This window comes from Symphalangus syndactylus, chromosome 4, assembly GCF_028878055.3.
Source record: "Symphalangus syndactylus isolate Jambi chromosome 4, NHGRI_mSymSyn1-v2.1_pri, whole genome shotgun sequence".
Taxonomy (NCBI): Eukaryota; Metazoa; Chordata; class Mammalia; order Primates; family Hylobatidae; genus Symphalangus; species Symphalangus syndactylus.
The window spans coordinates 101,937,177-101,956,065 of NC_072426.2; the positions used below are offsets into that span (position 1 = coordinate 101,937,177).

The 18,889-nt window shown below is 39.0% G+C and overlaps 1 protein-coding gene across 5 annotated transcripts in view; it reads left to right on the forward strand.

Moving 5' to 3' along the window:
- LARP1B (La ribonucleoprotein 1B) overlaps positions 1-18,889 on the forward strand; it is a 151,073-nt gene that overhangs the window by 54,611 nt on the left and 77,573 nt on the right. For all 5 annotated transcript variants that reach the window (XR_008657243.2, XM_063637514.1, XM_055275853.2 and 2 more), the window contains exon 11: positions 4,600-4,962. Coding sequence is in view for 4 of the 5 variants with exons in the window: in XM_063637514.1 (XP_063493584.1) it covers positions 4,600-4,962 (363 nt within the window). In the remaining variant the exon portion in view is untranslated. The remainder of the gene's footprint in view (positions 1-4,599; positions 4,963-18,889) is intronic.

Consider the following 18,889-nt stretch of genomic DNA (forward strand, 5'->3'; position numbering starts at 1 on the left):
TACAAATCTTTGTTGGACATCATTTTTCTTTGGAATTCTAAAAGCGTTTTTCTTTTGTCATCTTGGTTTCTTTTGTCATCTTATGAAAGTCAGTCCATTCACATTCTTTGTATCAAGTGATTTTTTTTTTCCTCAAGATTTTTTTTTTCTTCAAGTCTTGCTGTGTCGCCCAGGCTGGAGTGCAGTGGCGCAATCTTGGCTCACTGCAATCTCTGCCTTCTGGGTTCAAGCAATTCTCCTGTCTCAGCCTACCGAGTGGCTGGGACTATAGGTGTGTGCTACCATGCCCAGCTAATTTTTTGTATTTGTAATGGAGATGGGGTTTCACCGTGTTAGCCAGGATCTCCTGACCTCCTGATCCACCTGCCTCAGCCTCCCAAAGTGCTGGGATTATAGGGATGAGCTGCCACGCCCGGTGTGAGTTTTTTTTTTTGTTTTTTTTTTTTTTTTTTTTTTTTTTTGAGACAGAGTCTTGCTCTTATTGCCCAGGCTGGAGTGGAGTGCAATGGTGTGATCTTGGCTCACTGCAACCTTCACCTCCTGGGTTCAAGAGATTCTCCTGCCTCAGACTGGTGAGTAGCTGGGATTACAGGCACCTGCTGCCACACCCGGCTAATTTTTGCATTTATCCATTTATTTTTTTCAGACAGAGTCTCACTCTGTTGCCCAAGCTGGAGTGCAGTGGCGCGATCTCGGCTCTCTACAACCTCCCCCTCCCGGGTTCAAGCGATTCTCCTGCCTCAGCCTCCAGAGTAGATGGGATTAAAGGCACATGCCACCACGCCCAGCTAATTTTTATGTTTTTAGTAGAGACGGGGTTTCGCCATGTTGGCCAGGCTGTTCTCAAACTCCTGACCTTAGGTGATCCACCCACCTCGGCCTCCCAAAGTGCTGGGGTTACAGGTGTGGTCCACCGCACCCGGCCTAATTTTTGTATTTTTAGTAGAGACGTGGTTTCACCATGTTGGCTAGGCTGTTCTCAAACTCCTGACCTCAGGTGAACCGCTGGCCTCGGCCTCCCAAAGTGTTGAGATTACAGGCATGAACCACCGCACCTGGCCTCGCTTGAGATTTTTAAGATCATTTCTTCATTCCCAACTCTTGAAATTTCAAGATGATATGCTTTGGTGTAGGTCTAATTTTAAACAGAAAATCTTTTTTTTTTTTTTTTTTGGCAGAGAGTTTCACTCCCTTTGCCCAGACTGGTGTGCAGTGGCTTGATCTCTGCTCACTGCAGCCTCTGCCTCCTGGGCTCAAGCGATTCCCCTGCCTTAGCCTCCCAAGTAGCTGGGACTACAGGCACAAACCAACAGGCCCGGCTAATTTTTTTTTTTTTTTTTTTGTAGAGACAGGGTTTCTCCTTGCTGCCCAGGCTAGTCTTGAACTCCTGGGCTCTAGTGATCCACGCACCTCAGTCTTTCAAAGTGTTGGGATTACAGGCATGAGCCACCGTGCCCAGTCAGGTCTATTTTTTTTTTTTTTTTTTTTTTTTTGAGATGGAGTCTTGCTCTGTCACTAGGCTGGTGTGCAGTGGTGTGATCTCAGCTCACTGCAACCTCCACCTCCCGGGTTCATGCCATTCTCCTGCCTCAGCCTCCCAAGTAGCTGGGACTACAGGCGCCTGCCACCATGCCCAGCTAATTTTTTTTTTTTTTGTATTTTTAGTAGAGATGGGGTTTCATCGTGTTAGCCAGGATGGTCTTGATCTCCTGACCTCGTGATCCGCCCACCTCAGCCTCCCAAAGTGCTGGGATTACAGGCGTGAGCCACTGTGCCCTGCTCAGTCAGGTCTATTTTTATGCATTGTGCTGAGTATTCATGTCCTTCATTTTGGGGAAACTAATGTTTCTCTTATTTCCACTTTCTGGTATCTGTTTTCATCTGTTGTTGGACCTCCTTGATTGATCATCTAAATACTGGGCATTGGGTGTTTAAAAAAAGTTCTCTTCTGATACTTTCATTACTTCCATCATTGTTTTGGTTTCTTTTTGAATGCTTTCTTAATATCTGGCAATTTTTGGTTGATAGTTTATATTAATATTAGTAAATTGGCATGGTTTTCTTGTTTGGTCTAATCTGTTCATCTAGTGGGCCGTTTTGTTTAATGTGAGGTATGATTGCACACTCTTTTTTTTTCTTTGTTTTTTTTTGAGAGTTTCGCTCTTGTTGCCCAGGCTGGAGTGCAATGGCAGCGTGATCTCGGCTCACTGTAACCTCCGCCTCCCAGGTTCAACCGATTCTCCTGCCTCAGCCTCCCGAGTAGCTGGGATTATAGGCACCCGCCACCATGCCCAGCTAATTTTTTTGTGTATTTTTAGTAGAGACGGGGTTTCACCATGTTGGCCAGGCTGGTCTCAAACTCCTGACCTCAGGTGATCCACCAGCCTTGGCCTCCCAAAGTGCTGGGATTACAGGCGTGAGCCACTGCACCCAGCCGATTGCACGTTCTTAGTAAGTGAAAACGTCCTATGGACTTGGACACCTAGGCAGAGAATAGGGATGCTGGCTCTTTTTCTCCAAAATTGCTCAAAAAAAAAAAAAAAAAAAGGAGTACTTTTCTCTGGGATGTAGAATTTCTTAGTGTATCTCATTCATTGGTGAAATTACCTTTTCTTTTCCTCCCCCACAGCTCTATTTTAGAGGTTCAGAATAATACTAGGATGTGTTCAACTTCTATTCAGCCTCAGTACACAAAACATGAGCCCTCTCTTGTCAAATCTTACTTTGTTTAGAAAGTAATTCCTGGGCTTTTAGTTGGGAGCGATCTTTATATAGTTTTATATTCTGAGATAAAAGGATTGGATCTACTGTTCTAGCTGTGTTCTGTAGTTGGTTTTCCAAATACCTATTTTGATTGCCATCCAGTAGTCCATTCCTACTCCTTGTAACTGCCATCTCAAAACTTTCTAGAACCCTGGCGGGATCAATGGCTTTTGCTTCCCCTTTAACCTTTGTATCGATTCTAGGTTGCTGTTTTCTCTGCTCTTGTTTATTATCAATACAATCCCATTTATTTTCTGCTTTCCAGAAAGTCATAAAAGTCTTTGATCTTTTGATAGTGATACTTGTTTTCAGTATTGATGTAGATTTATTGTTTTTATTCTTTGCACTGTGTATTATTACTGCAAATAAGCATGCAAACTGAAGTCATCTTCAACCCCTGATCTCTTAATAATGGCCTTTTCCTCAGAAATTACAAAAACAAATTTGTTTATTCTCTTAGACTTTTATCATGTACCTGCAAATGTGAAAAGCAATGTATATAGTTTAAAATATATCATCAATGTTTTTAAAAATATATATTCACAGTGTTTTACAACTTGTCTTTTTTTTAGTAAAAACATCTTGGGCAGCCTTCTGTTTACTAGAATGTTAGCTCCATCAGGGCGTAGTTGTTAAATTTATTGCTGTCTGTCCCTGCCTAGAACAGTGCCTGGCTCAGAGGAAGCACTCAGATAATTGTCAACTGACTAAATGAATATGGATCTACATTATTGGGAATTTTGCAAGGGAGGAATTGTTTTTTTCCTAGACATAGGAAGTTAGCATGAACTGACGGGTAAAATAGGCCAGAGGATGAAAAATGAAGGTAACACCAAGGAGAAACTACTTCCTTCTGTTGGGAGTTTTAAACTAGTTTACATGTTATAAGATCTAGGATCTAAAAGCTTAGACTTTTAATGTAAACCGACAACTGTTTTAAGTTCTTTTTTTTTTTTGAGATGGGGTCTCATTCTGTCACCCAGGCTGGAGTACAGTGGCACAATCTCAGCTCACTGCAGCCTCCGCCTCCAGGGTTCAAGCGATTCTCCTGTCTCAGCCTGTCTCAGCCTCCCAAGTAGCTAGGACTACAGGTGCGCACCACCATACCTGGGTAATTTTTGCATTTTTAGTAGAGAGGGGGTCTCACCATGTTGGCCAGGCAGGTCTTGAACTGCTGGCCTCAGGTGATCTGCCCACCTTTGCCTCCCAAAGTGTTGGGATTACAGGCATGAGCCACTGCACCTGGCCTAGCTGTTTTAAGTTCTATAGAAGGGGTAGACAGTTAACTGTCTGTCTATCTATCTATCTATCTATCTATCTATCTATCTATCTATCTATTTATTTTTTGAGACAGTTTCACTCTTGTTGCCCAGGCTCTAGTGCAATGGCGCGATCTTGGCTCACTGCAACCTCCCTGCCTCCCGGGTTCAAATGATTCTCCTGCCTCAACCTCCCAAGTAGCTGGGATTACAGGAATCCACAAGCAGATAATTGGTTCTATTTATAATTATGAAATCATAGGCAAATACTTTCATATCTCTAGGCCTTTGTTTTAATCAGTAAAATGAATCAGTGCAATGTAATGGATGATTAAGACTATTCCAACTCTAAAAGAGTCTTTAATGTAATCCTTTCTTTATTCAACTTTGTGTTTTTCTTTAGTCTTAAATTTACTAGGCCAAAATAATACTCACTTGATTTTCTTTTACAGTTTGGCTGTTAAACTAGCAATTGAGCATAAAAGCTTGATATTACTTACTTGCAACACTGTTTTATGACATTTGATTTAAAAATGATAGAAAGTTTTTTATATAAATTACCAATTTCTTCCTTCAGGAATCAGTGTCTGTCCCTGAAGGGTCATTAAATCAGCTATGTTCTTCAGAAGAACCAGAACAAGAAGAACTTGATTTTTTGTTTGATGAAGAGATTGAACAAATAGGACGAAAAAACACATTTACTGATTGGTCTGATAATGATTCAGATTATGAAATTGATGACCAAGACTTAAACAAGATTTTGATTGTAACTCAGACACCACCTTATGTGAAAAAACATCCTGGAGGAGATCGAACAGGCACCCACATGTCTCGGGCAAAAATCACATCTGAACTTGCTAAAGTTATCAATGATGGCTTATATTATTATGAACAGGATCTATGGATGGAAGAAGATGAAAACAAACACACAGCCATAAAGGTAATTGTTTCTGGCCAACATCTTTCTACTGATGCTTTGTTTTGATTGTATGTTGCTGTTTATATTTTCTTAAACTTGAGGCTCTATTTTTTGAAATGTTGAATATAAATATTGTATTTAACTTGAAAAATTCCTGGAAATATACCTGATAATTACCACCTGAGGAATCATTTTATTTTATGAAAGTAACAGTGTGATGAATACTGTAATTACAAAAGAAAATTGGCAGTCACTTAAACACTTTTTTTTTTTTTTTTTTTTTTTTTTTTTTAGGTGAAAATACTAAGAACGCCCTTTCTCATATGAAAGAATAAAAACAAGTTACTGTGGACAGGCTTAATTTATATGCTCATTACTTAGCTGGCTATTATCCCAGCTGTATGAGCCAGTGGCTTTAGAGAGCACTCTTCTTGCCTCTTTCTGTTTTCCCCACTTAGTCTATGGTGCATGATCTAAGGTAGTGGAAATGGTTGTGGACAAACTGTAAATGACTGAACTGGATGGTTGTCTCTCTTGGTCTAGTCATTACTGTGGTGGTAGGGTTGCTTTTTACAATCTTGTTCTAATTTTTTTTTATCTTCTTGCATTTCACCCCAGATCCTGGTTCCTATCCTAGTTATTAAGGTAAAATAGAGAACCAGAATAGTTTATTAGGTATCTGCATTCCTTCAATATGAATTATAATGGTACAGATATGGGGATAAAAGGGATCTTTTTCTGCTATTAAGTTTATGAGAAAAGCCCCAATAGTTAAATATTTGTCTTCAGGATAGGGTATAATAAGGGAAAGTTATATAACGTTATATTCCAAATAGGAAACTGATCTTGGTTGGAAATAAAGTTGTAGGAAGAAAAGCTAGCCTATTAGTGGCTGAGTAGAGGGGACTACCTGTCTATGGGGCTTCATATCATCAACAAGAAGTGTGCTAGCCTTCTTGGCTCCTCATTTCTTTTCTTCCTGGTATCCCCAGTACTGCTTTTAGCCTTCTGTAGCCACTGCCTTCTTGGAGAACCTGCCTCAGGCTGTGATAGCTTGTTATGTGACTTAGAGCCTGACCAGTTCTCTGCCTGTCCTACTGCTGTGGGAAAGGAAGTGTGTTTTTATAATGCTTCTCAGTTGAAAGTCTTTCCTAGTGAAAGCATTGCTATTTTATTTGTAATTAGGTTCTGTAAGTAATACGTATCTTAAATCCTTTTAGAACAGAGATACTAGTACATTCTACTAATAATCAGTTAAAATTATCCTTCCCCCATTCTCTATCCCTTTACCCAGCTTTGTTTTTCACCATAGCATATATCATTATCTATAATTCTATATATTTTACTTACTTTTATTCTCTTGGAGAAAAAACCATGGATGTAATACCAATGACAATAGGATTTTTTGTCTACTTTTTTCATTACTATTGTATCTCTAGTGCTAGAATAGTTTCTGGCACAAAGAAATGTTCAATTCATGTTTGTTAAAGTGGGTAAATAAATTATGGAGTAAACATTATGCATTAACCAAAGGAACCCAACCATTGTGTATAATATTTGTTCTGTGGGGAAATGTTTTCAGTCTTCCAAGTAACAAATTTGTAAGCCAACTTGAGAAACATGCCATTTGTAGGTGATTATTTCCTTAAATTATAGACAACAATAATTAAAAGCCATGTATTGAGTTCTTGAGGCATGTGCTGATCTTATTCATTAAATATTAACGGAAAGTAATCTTGGCTTATATAACTTTAACCATTATAATTGCAGATATGTCTTACTTTGACCTGATTCTTACGTACATTCCCATCATTTAACTCATCTTCTTTGGTTCTGATTCTGTCCTCTACATGTAGTTTCTCATTAGACTTGTGCTTTTCCTGTGGGTCTGCTTAAAGGGAGAGAAATCAGTCATTTAACATATACTCATTGAATGCTTACTATATGCCAGACACTGCTTAGAAACTGGGCACAGATTGAGAAGATAACAAATAGGGTTTCTACATGCCTAGAACCTACAGCTAATTGGGGGAACAGACATAAAAATAAACCCACAATAAGTACTTAATCACAAATTACAATAAATATTCTAAAAGAAAAACAGGATGCTATTTCATTGAGTAGTCAGGGAAGGCCTCTGAGAAAGTCAGTAATAGTGAAATCTGAAGTGGAAGTAGGACGTAACCAAGCAAAGAGTAGGGAAACAGTATTCCAGGAAAAGGGAACAGTAAATGTCAAGGATCTGTGGCAGGAAAGAATTTGGTGTATTTGAGGAACTGGAAAAAAGGTCAGTTTGCCTACGGTATTATATAAAATGTTAATTATAGATGAATAGGCAGGAGTCATCATTTATGCACCATGTTAAATAATGTGGAATTTATCTAAAGTTCAAATGCAGTACCTTAGGTTTTGCAAAGGCAGTATGACATCTAATTTTTATTTTTAATAGATCACTCTGGTTGTTTTGGCACAGAATGGATTATACAGGGACAAGAGTGGGCAGAAGAAATCCAGTTACGAGGCTGTCCATATAGAAGATGAATTGGTCGGCTAAGACAAACAGGTGGCAGAGGAAATATAGAAGTGAGAAGACCCATCTCATCTGAGCCTTGAGGAATGATTATATAGGAGTTGTATAGGAAATTGTGGTGTTGTGGAAGTCAAAAGCTGGCTCTAAGAGAAGAGAATAATCAGGTGTGTCAGCAACTTTACAGGTTGAATTAGATAGGAATGAAAAGTATGCCAAATTGATAGGGCAGTTTAGTACTCATTTTTGACCTCTGCAAAAAGAGTTTTGGTGGATCCAGAAGCTATGTTGAACTGGATCAAAGAGTGAGCAAAGGCTTTATTCTGTTTTTGGCATATATTTACTGCTGAAGACTACTAAAATGATAGGCTTATAGGTAAGAAAATATCTGCTTAAAATCTTTGAAGATATGCTAGGTAAGTTATTATCAGGATAAAACTATACAGAAGTGAAGTACTGAAACTTAGTTTTACCCTTAAGACCCTTTGTATAAGCTACCCAAAATGGGTAAAAACCATAAACTCAGGGACCAGCCAAAATCGTGGATTCCCATAGGATTCCTTTTCCCATTTAATTGGTACCCAAAAGTGCACCAAGATCTCACAGATCACCACTAAGGAACTTACTCATGTAACCAAATACCACCTGTTCCCCAAAAATCTATGGGAAAAAAAAGATACCCCAAAAGAATACGCTTACAGTGGAAGAACTAAACTTGCTTCCTACCTACTCCCCTAAGGGACTCTATAAAGAATATTTTTCTGGCTGGCGCAGTGGCTCACGCCTGTAATCCCAGCACTTAGGAGGCTGATGTGGGCAGATCACGAGGTCAAGAGATTGAGACCATCCTGGCCAACGTGGTGAAACCCCATCTCTACTAAAAATACAAAAATTAGCTGGGCATGGTGGCGTGTGCCTGTAGTCCCAGCTACTCGGGAGGCTGAAGGCAGGAGAATCACTTGAACCCGGGAGGTGGAGGTTGCAGTGAGCGGAGATCACGTCAATGCATTCCAGCCTGGTAACAGAACAAGACTCTGTCTCAAAAACAAACAAACAAAAAACAATGTTTTTCTGGTTGTGCTGAGCAGAACAGGGAGGAAAAAATTGGGCTAGAAGTTATATTCGTACAACCCAAGTTCATACGCTCTGAGTGACTAAAGGAAGCACTAGTTGTAAATTTAATGTGATTGTGGTCTCTTAGTTTCCCAGACACCTAGCATATGAAAATAAAGATTTTTTTTGTGTGAAAATATTCACCTTTATCCTAGACCTCCTTTATTCACATTATATTGCAAGGAATGTTAGCAGCACATAAAGTGAATAATCTAACAAGAAAGTGAGATCTCACATGTGAGAATGAGCAAAAGTAACAGGCAGCAGAAACATACCTTAAAATAATCTTTTTTTTTTTTTTTTTTTTTTTTTTTGAGATGGAGTCTCGCTCTATTGCCCAGGCTGGAGTGCAGTAGCACCATCTCAGCTCACTGCAACCTCCGCCTCCCAGGTTCAAGCGATTCTCCTGTGTCAGCCTCCCAAGTAGCTGGGATTACAGCCGTGTGCCATCACACCTGGCTAATTTTTTATGTTTTTTGTAGAGATGGGGTTTCACCATGTTGGCCAGGCTGGTCTCAAACTCCTGACCTCAAGTGATCTGCTTACCTCGGCTTCCCAAAGTGCTGGGATTATAGGCGTGAGCCACCATGCCTGGCCCCTTAAAATAATTTAGATAGTCAGATTATTAAACAAAATATGCAGTAGCTAGGCTTACTGTGTTTAAGGAAATAAAAATATGTATAGAGAAGAAGAAATCCTAAAGAATAACCATAGAACTTCTGGAAGTAAAAACAATTATGATTAAAATTAAGAACTAAATCAATTGAAGGGATTAACAACAGATTAGACAGAATTAGAGAATTAGTCAATTGGAAGACTGTTCACAAGAATTTATTCAGAAATTTCCACAGAGTAGCAACGAAATAGAATATATGAAAAGAGGGTACAGAATGATTTTCTACAGTCTTTGCTATTGGTTGGTAAATTTTAATCAAGTTTTGTAGTTTAACATCTAGTAGATTTTATTATAAAGCTTTTTATTTGTTTTTTTTTTAAAAGGTAAGCAAGAAACTTGGAATATAGGGTAATGGAGAAGGTCTAAAATACACATTTAGTCAGAGTTCCAGAATGAAAGGGTAGAGAGAATAGGGCCAAGTCATTATTATAAGAGGCAATTAGGACCTCTACAGAACTGAGGAGAGGTGTCAGAGTTTAGCCAGAAAAAAAAGACAGGTTACTTTCAAGAAAGAAGAATCATTAGACAGCTGATAGCTAGTTTCCCAACAGTGACAACCAATAGACAATGGAATGATCGCTTTAATTTGCAAGGGAAAATAACTATCAACTTATAATTGTAGGCCTTGCAAAAATATCTTTCAGTAAGAGTGTAGAATATGAGAAATGACCACCAGCAGAGCCTCATGAAAGAAAGTCCCAAAGGGTAGAATAAAAGTGATTTTACCTATCTGAGACACGGAAAGGACTGCAGAGCAAAACAAGTAATAAATACGTGAATAAACCTAAGTGAATATTAACTGTATAAAGCAATTATTATGTCTTACAGATTTACTATAACAACACAAACTGGGAGAGAGAGCAGTAAATGAATCTAATATTTAAATGTAACTTCATATCTGGAAAAAGGGTACTGATTAAAGTTATTAAAGTTTGCAAATTGCAGTTTGAAGGATACACATTTAATTGACAAGGTGATCTAAATTCATATGGAAATTTCAGGAATCCATAGTAGTCAAAACATTCTTAAAAAATAACAGAATTATGGCCGGGCTCGGTGGCTCACGCCTGTAATCCCAGCACTTCGGGAGGCCGAGGTGGGTGGATTACCTGAGGTCAGGAGTTGGAGACCAGCCTGACCAACATGGTGAAACCCTGTCTCTACTAAAAATACAAAATTAGCCGGGCATGGTGGTGCGTGCCTATAATCCCAGCTACTTGGGAGACTGAGGCAGGGGAATTGCTTGAACCCGGGAGGTGGAGGTTGCAGTGAGCCAAAATTGCACCATTGCACTCCATCCTGGGCAACAAGCGTGAAAACTTGCAAAACAAACAAACAAAAAACAAAATGGAAGAACTCATATTTTATGATTTCAAAACTTACGACAAAGCTGCAGTAATCAAGATAGTGGTACTATCATAAGGATGAACATATAGATCAATGGAATAAAATTGAGAGCCCAGAAATAAACATGTCTATTTTCAACTGACTTTGCAACAAATGTGCCTAGACCATTCAGTATGGAAAGAATAGTTGTTTCAACAACTGGGACTCTGTCAACTTGGTATCTACATACAAAAGAAGGAAGTTGGGTCCCTCCCTATCTTACATCATGTATCAAAATTAACTTGAATTAAATTCATAAATTTAAGAGGAAAAAGTATAAAACTCTTAGAATAAAATGTGTAAAATCTTCATGACCTTGGATTTGACGGTGGTTTTTCATATGACACTAATAGCACAAGCGACAAACAATAAAAACAGGTAAATTGCACATCATCAAAATTTAAAAATTTTGAATCTCAAAGGACACCATACAGAAAGTGAAAAGCCAGTACAGATGTTCCTCAAATTATGTTGGGTTTACATCCTTATAAACTCATCATAAATTGAAAATATACTGTTAAACTGAAATGTATTTAGTACACCCAACCTACTACACATCATAGCTTAGCCTAGCCTACCTTAAACATGCTCAGAGCACTTATGTTAGCCTTAGTTGGGCAAAATCATTTAAACACAAGGCATATTTTATAATAAAGTGTTAATAGCTTATATAATGTATTGATTACTATAGTGAAAGTGAAAAACAGAATGGCTCATTGCTGCTGCCCTGCATTGCAAGAAAGTATACCACATATTGCTGGCCTGGGAGAATTTAAAAATTTGAAGTACAGTTTCTTCTACTAAGTGCCTCTTGTTTCACAACATTGTAAAGGCAAAATCGTAAGTCAAACTATCATAAGCCTGGGGCTGTTTGTACAAAAAAAAGCAATACAATTTACGTTATCACCCAAATACATGAAATAGTTATAAATCTGACAAAACATGTACAGGATCTATCTGAGGATTACTACAAAACCCTGATGAAAGAAAAAGGGGCCGGGCGCGGTCGGCTCACGCCTGTAATCCCAGCACTTTCGGAGGCCGAGGCGGGCGGATCACGAGGTCAGGAGATCGAGACCACCCTTGCTAACACGGTGAAACCCTGTCTCTACTAAAAATACACAAAACATTTAGCCGGGTGTGGTGGCGGGCGCCTGTAGTCCCAGCTACTCAGGGGGCTGAGGCGGGAGAATGGCGTGAACCCGGGAGCCGGAGCTTGCAGTGAGGCAAGACCGCGCCACTGCTCTCCAGCCTGGGCGACAGAGCGAGACTCCGTTCCCCTCCGCCAAAAAAAAAATAAAAAAATCAGCCAGACGTGGTGGCACGCGCTTGTAGTCCCAGCTACTCCAGAGGCTGAGGCAGGAGAACTGATTGAACCCGGAAGGCGGAGGGTGCTGTGAGCCGAGGTCACACACTGCAGCCTGGGCGACAGAGCAAGACTCCGTCTCAAAGAAAAAAAAAAGGAATAAGTAAATAAATCGAGAAACGTTCCATGTTCATATTATAGATAGGAAGACTCAATAATGTCATGTCACTTCTTTCAAACATAACCATAGATTCTGTGCAGTTTATGGTCTTGTTAAATTGAGATGCATTTAGTATACCCAATCAAAATCCCAGCAAATGATTTTGTGGCTATCTCCAGAGGCAAAAAACACCTAAAAAACCCAGAATAGCTAATACAACATTGAAAATTGGAAGATGACACTACCTGACTTCAAGATTTACTGTAAAGCTACAGTAATGAAGGCAGTACAGTATTGGTGAAAGACCAGACAAATCAATAGAACAGAATGGAAAGTGCAGAAATAGACCCACAGAGATGCAGTCAACTGATGTTTGACAAAGGAGCAAAGGCAATACAATAGAGAAAAGTGTTTTCAACAAATGGTGCTAGAACAGCTGAGCATTCATGTGAAAAAAAAAATGAATCTTCACCCTTCAGAAAAATTAAAGTGGACGGACCATCGTCCAAAATGTAAAAGACAAAACCATAAAAGTCCTAGAAGATGATCTAAGAGAAAATCTAGATGATCTTGGGCTTATCATGACTTTTTAGATTCAATACCAAAACAATCCATGAAAGAAATAATAAGCTAGAATTCTTCAAAATTAAGAACTTCTGCCCAGTGAAAGATACTGTCAAGAGAATGAGGAAGGCCAGGTGCAGTGAGTGGCTTATGCCTATAATCTCAGTACTTTGGGAGGCTGAAGTGGGAGGATTGCTTGAGACCAGGAGTTTGAGACCAGCCTGGGCAACATAGTGAGACTGTCTCTACAAAAAATTTTTTTAAAAAAGGAGAGAAGCCATTCACTGCTAGAAAATACTTGCAAATGACAAATCTGATAGAGGGCTATTATCCAAAATATATAAAGAGCTATTAAAACTAAGAAAACAGAATCCAATTTAAAAATGGTTCCCTAAAAAATGGTTGATAGACCAGTTTATTGAAGAAAAAAAGAAAAAACTATTGAAAGACCTGAGCTGACACTTCACCAAAGAAGATAAACAGCAAATATGCATATGAAAAGATGCTCAACATCAAATATCATTAGGGAGCTGCAAGTAAAAACAACAATGAGATACTACTGTAGATTCATTAGGAGTGCCAAAATCCAAAACAATAACACCAAATGCTTGCAAGGATGTGGAGCATTAGGAAATCTCATTCATTCCTGGTGGCAATGCAAAACAGTACAGCTTCTTTGGAAGGTAGTTTGACAATTTCGTACAAAACTGAACTAAACTCTTACCAAAGGATCTAGCAAATTTACTGAAATGAGTTGAAATGTATAGCCACACAATAACCTGAACATGGATGTTTATAGCAGCTTATCCATAAATTGTCAAAACGTGGAAAAAACCAAGGTGTCTTTCAGTAGGTGGATGGATAAGCTGTGGTACATTTAGACAATGGACTTACTCAGAGCTCAAAAATGAATGAGCTATCAAGCTGTGAAAAGACATGGATTCATACAAAGAGTTTATGTTGGGTGAAAAAAAGCCTATTTGAAAAGACTACATACTGTATGTTTCCAACTATGTAGCATTCTGGAAAGGGCAAAACTATAGTAACAGTAAAAAGATCAGTGATTGCCAAGAGTTGAAAGGGGAAGAGATGAATGGACAGAGCACAGGTTTTTTAGGGCAGTGACACTATTTTCTATGATGTTCTAATGATGGATACATGTCATTGTACACTTCTCAAAACCCATAGAAAATGTACAGTACAATTTTGATAATACTATCAATCAGTGTTTTCATCTATTGTAACTAATGTATCACTCTAGTGCAGGATGACAGTGTGGGAGGTTGTATGTGTTTGGGCACAGGGGGTCTATGATATACTCTGTACATTCTGCTTGGTTTTGCTGTGAACCTAAAACTTCTAAAAATACCTAAAAAAAGATAACAGGTTAGGAGAAAATATTTGCAAATCAAAGGAGGGAGGGGCAAAGAGCTTATTTTCTTCCAAAATTTTTTCTTTAAAAAGGTTTTACCAGTCTGTGTGTGTTGAAAAATATTTGTAATATACAAAGAGCTCTTAGAAATCAATAAGACAAATAACCTAATTTTAAAATGGGCAAACAGGAGTTCAAGGCCAGCCTGGGCAACTTAGTGAGACTCTGTCTCTAAAAAACATAAAGATACAAACTAGGCAGGTGTGGTGGTGTGTGTCTGTAGACCCAGCTACTCCAGAGGTTGAGGCAGGAGGATTGTGTGAGCCCAGGAGTTTGAGGTTACAGTGAGCTGTGATCGTGCCACTGCACTCCAGCCTGAGCAATCAAGCAAGTCCCTGTCTCTAAAAAATAATAAATAAATTAAAATGGGCAAAGAATTGGAGTAGACATTTCTTCAAAGAAGATATACATGGAGCCAATAAGCACTTGAAAAGTTGCTTAACATCATTAGCCACCAGGGGAATTGAAATAAAATCGTTATTATACCATGTTATACCCAAAAGGATAACTATAATAAAGAAGACAGATACACTGACAAGTGTGAGGATAGGGAGAAATTGGAACCCTCATACTCTACTGCTGGGAATGTAAAATGGTGCATCTGCTTTGGAATACAGTCTGGCAGTTTTCAAAAGGCTAAACATAGGGTTACCATGTGACCTGGCAATTCCACTTTTATGTATGTAATCCAAAGAAAGACATTTGTCCACAGAGATGTCATGTTCTTGTACATGAAAGTTCATTTCAGCATTTCAAAAAATGAACAAACTCAGATTTTTATTAACTGATGTTCGGATGAATGTGGTATATCCATACAATAGAGTATTTGGCAATCAAAAGAAATGAAGTGCTATTTGTTTTTGATTATTATTATTATTTTTTGAGACAGAGTCTCACTCTGTGGCTGAGGCTGGAGAGCAGTGGTGCGATCTTGGTTCACTGCAACCTCTGTCTCTTGGGTTCAAGTGATTCTCCTGCCTCAGCCTCCCAAGTAGCTGGGATTACAGGCACACCCCACCACGCTTGGCTAATTTTTGTATTTTTTAGTAGAGATGGAGTTTCACAATGTTGGCCAGGCTGGTCTCAAACTCCTGACCTCAAGTGATCTGCCTGCCTTAGTCTCCAAAAGTGCTGAGATTACAGGGGTGAGCCACTGTGCCCAGCCGATTTTTAAATTTTTATTTTTTGTCTTAAGATCTTTTTTCTCTAACCTGCTTCAGAGAAAGAGAAATGAAGGACTAATGCATGATAAAATATGAAAGCATTATGAAGAAAGTATGTGAAAGGAGCCATCTACATATTGTAGAGCAGCGGTCCCCAACCTTTTTGATACCAGGGACTAATTTTATGGAAGACAGTTTTTCTGTGGACTGTGGGGCATGGTTTTGGAATAATGTAAGCACATTACATTTATTGTGCACTTTATTTCTGTTATTACATTATAATATATAATGAAATAATTGTGCAACTTATCATAATGTAGAATCAGCAAGAGCCCTAAGCTTGTTTTCTGCAACTAGATGGTCCCATCTGGGGGTGATGGGAGACAATGACAGATCATCAAGCATTAGATTCTCATGAGGATCACACAACCTAGATTCCTCGCATTTGCAGTTCACAATAGGGTTCATGCTCCTATGAGAATCTAATGCTGCCACTGATCTGGCAGACGGTGGAGCTCAGGCAGTAATGAGAGCAATAGGGAGCAGCTGTAAATACAGATGAAGCTTTGCTCACTTGCCTGCCCACCGCTCACCATGGTTCCTAACAGGCTACAGACCAGTACTGGTAAGTGGCTAGGAGGAAATGTGGAGTGACTGTTAACGGTTATCAGGTTTCTTTTGGAGGTGATAAAAATGTTCTATAGTTGATTGTGGTAATGGTTGTGAAACTCTGAATATATGAAAAACAATTGAATTGTATACTTCAGTGAATTATACTGTATGTGAATTACACATTAATAAAGCTGTTATAAACAGCAAATAAATGGAAAGTCATCTCATATTCATGGATGACTTAATATTATTAACATGTCAGTACTACCCAAAGTATCTACAGCTTCAGTGCAATGCCTATGAAAATCCCAATGGCATTTTTTGCACAGTTAGAAAAAGCCACCCAAAAAATTCACATGGAATCTCATGGGGCCTTGAATAGTCAAAACATTATTGAAAAAGAAGAAATTGGGAAGCTTCAGACTTCCTGATCGTTACAGTAATCGAAACCTTGTGGTACTGTCATAAAGACAGACATACGGACCAATTGAATAGACAGTCCAGAAATAAACCCCTACGTATATGGTTAAATGATTTTTTTTTTCTTTTTTGAGACAGAGTTTCGCTCTTGTTGCCCAGGCTAGAGTGCAGTGGTGTGATCTCAGCTCACTGCAACCTTTGCCTCCCAGGTTCAAGTGATTCTCCTGCCTCAGCCTCTTGAGCAGCTGGGACTACAGGCCTGCACCACCACACCCGACCATTGTTTGTATTTTTAGTAGAAATGGGGTTTCACCATGTTGGCCAGGCTGGTCTTTAACTCCTGACCTCAAGTGATCCACCTGTCTCAGCCTCCCAAAGTGCTGGGATTACAGGCGTGGGCCACCGTGCCCAGCCCGATTTTTTTTTTTTTTTAAGACAGTTTCTCACTCTTTTGCCCAGGCTGGAGTATGGTGGCACCATCATGGCCCACTGCAGTCTTGACCTCCTGGGCTCATGCAATCCTCTCACCTCAACCTCCAGAGTAGTTGGGACTACAGGCTCACACTGCCACACCCAGGTAATTAATGATTTTTTTTTTTTTTTTTTGTGGAGGCAGGGTCTTGTTGTACCTGGTCTCAAACTCCTGGCCTTAAGCAATCCTTCCGCCTTGGCCTTGCAAAGTATTGGGATTACAGGTGTGAGCTACTGAAGCTGGCCAGGTAAATGATTTTTTTGACAAGTGTATCAAGACCACTCAATGGAGAAAGGATAATCTCTTCAACAAATGATATTGGGAAAATTGGGTATCCACATGTAAAAGAAGAAAGTTAAATCTTTACCTTATACCATAAATGAAGATTAATTAACCTGGATTAAAGACTTAAACATATTACATAAAATTATAGAACATTTAGCAGAAAGCCTTAGGGGAAAGCCTTCATGATCTTGGATTTGGCAGTGGTTTCTTGGATATCACACTAAAATCACATGTTACAGAACAAATGTAGACAGATGGAATTCTTGAAAATTAAAAATTTGTGTGTATGAAAGGACACAGTTAACAGTAGGCAACCTATGGAATGGGAGAAAATATTTGCAAATCATATATCTGATAAGGGATTAGTATCCTGAGTATATAAAGAACTCCTACAAATCAACAAAAAATATAACTTGATTTTAAAAATGGGCAGAAGACTTGTGTAGACAATTCTCTAAAGGTGATATGAAAATGGCTAATAAGGCTGGGTGCAATGGCTCGTGCCTGTAATCCCAGCACTTTAGGACGCTGAGGTGGGTCAATCATTTGAGGTCAGGAGTTTAAGACCAGCCTGGCCAACATGGTGAAACTCCATCTCTACTAAAAATACGAAAAAATTAGGGTTGGTGGTGCATGCCTGTAATCCCAGACATTCAGGAGGCTGAGGCAGGGGAATCGCTTGAACCCTGGAGTTGGGGGTTGCCGTGAGCTGAGATCACACCACTGCACTCCAGCCTGGGTGACTGAGACTTCATCTCAAAATAAATAAATAAATAAATAAGATAACAAACATTTGAAAAGATACTCAGAATAGAAATGCAAATAAAAAAATCACAGGATTATCACCTCACACTGATTAGGATGGTTACCATTTAAAAAACCACACAGAAAATAACAATTGGTAATAAGGATTTGGAGAAATTAGAACCCTTGCGAACTCTCAGTGTGAATGTAAAATTGTGCAGCCCTTATGGAATACAGGATGGCAGTTTCTCAACAAATTAAGGATAGAAATACCATGTTATCCAGCAATACCAATTCTAGGCATATATCCAAAAGAATGAAGGCAGGGTCTCTAAGAGGTATTTGCATGTCCATGTTCAGAGCAGCATTATTCACAATACCCAAGAGGTGGGAGTAAGCCAAATGTCTTTCAGTGGAGGAATGGATAAACAAAATGTAGTATATACATACAGTGGAGTATTATTCCACCTTAGAAAGGATGGAAATATTGCTGCAACAGGGATGAACCTTGAGGACTTTATGCTAAGGGAAGTATTCAGTCACAAAAAGACTCAGTCGAAGTATGTTTCCACTTATAGGAGATATCTAACTAAAGTGGTGAAGTTTATAGAAACAAAGTAAGAAGGTAGTTGCCAGGAGCTGAAGGGAGGAGAGAAACTGGGAAAGTGTTGCTTAATATGGGTATAGGGTTTTATTTTTGCTAGATGAAAGTTTTGGAGATCTATTGCACAGCAGTGTGAATATATTTAACACTACTGAATTGCACACTTTAAAATGTTTAAGATGGTAAATTTTGTGATGTGTTTTTTAACATTATTAAAAATTATTTTAAAAATCCAACTACATACCAAATTAAAAAAAAATAACCAAAAGAAAACTTAATACACATAGGCTGGGTGCGGTGGCTCAGACCTGTAATCCTAGCACTTTGGGAGGCCAAGGTGGGCGGATCATCAGAGGTCAAGAGTTCGAGACCAGCCTGGCCAACATGGCGAAACCCCATCTCTCTTAAAAATACAAAAATTAGCTGGGTGTGGTGGTGCACGCCTGTAATCCCGGCTACTCGGGAGGCTGAGGTAGGAGAATTG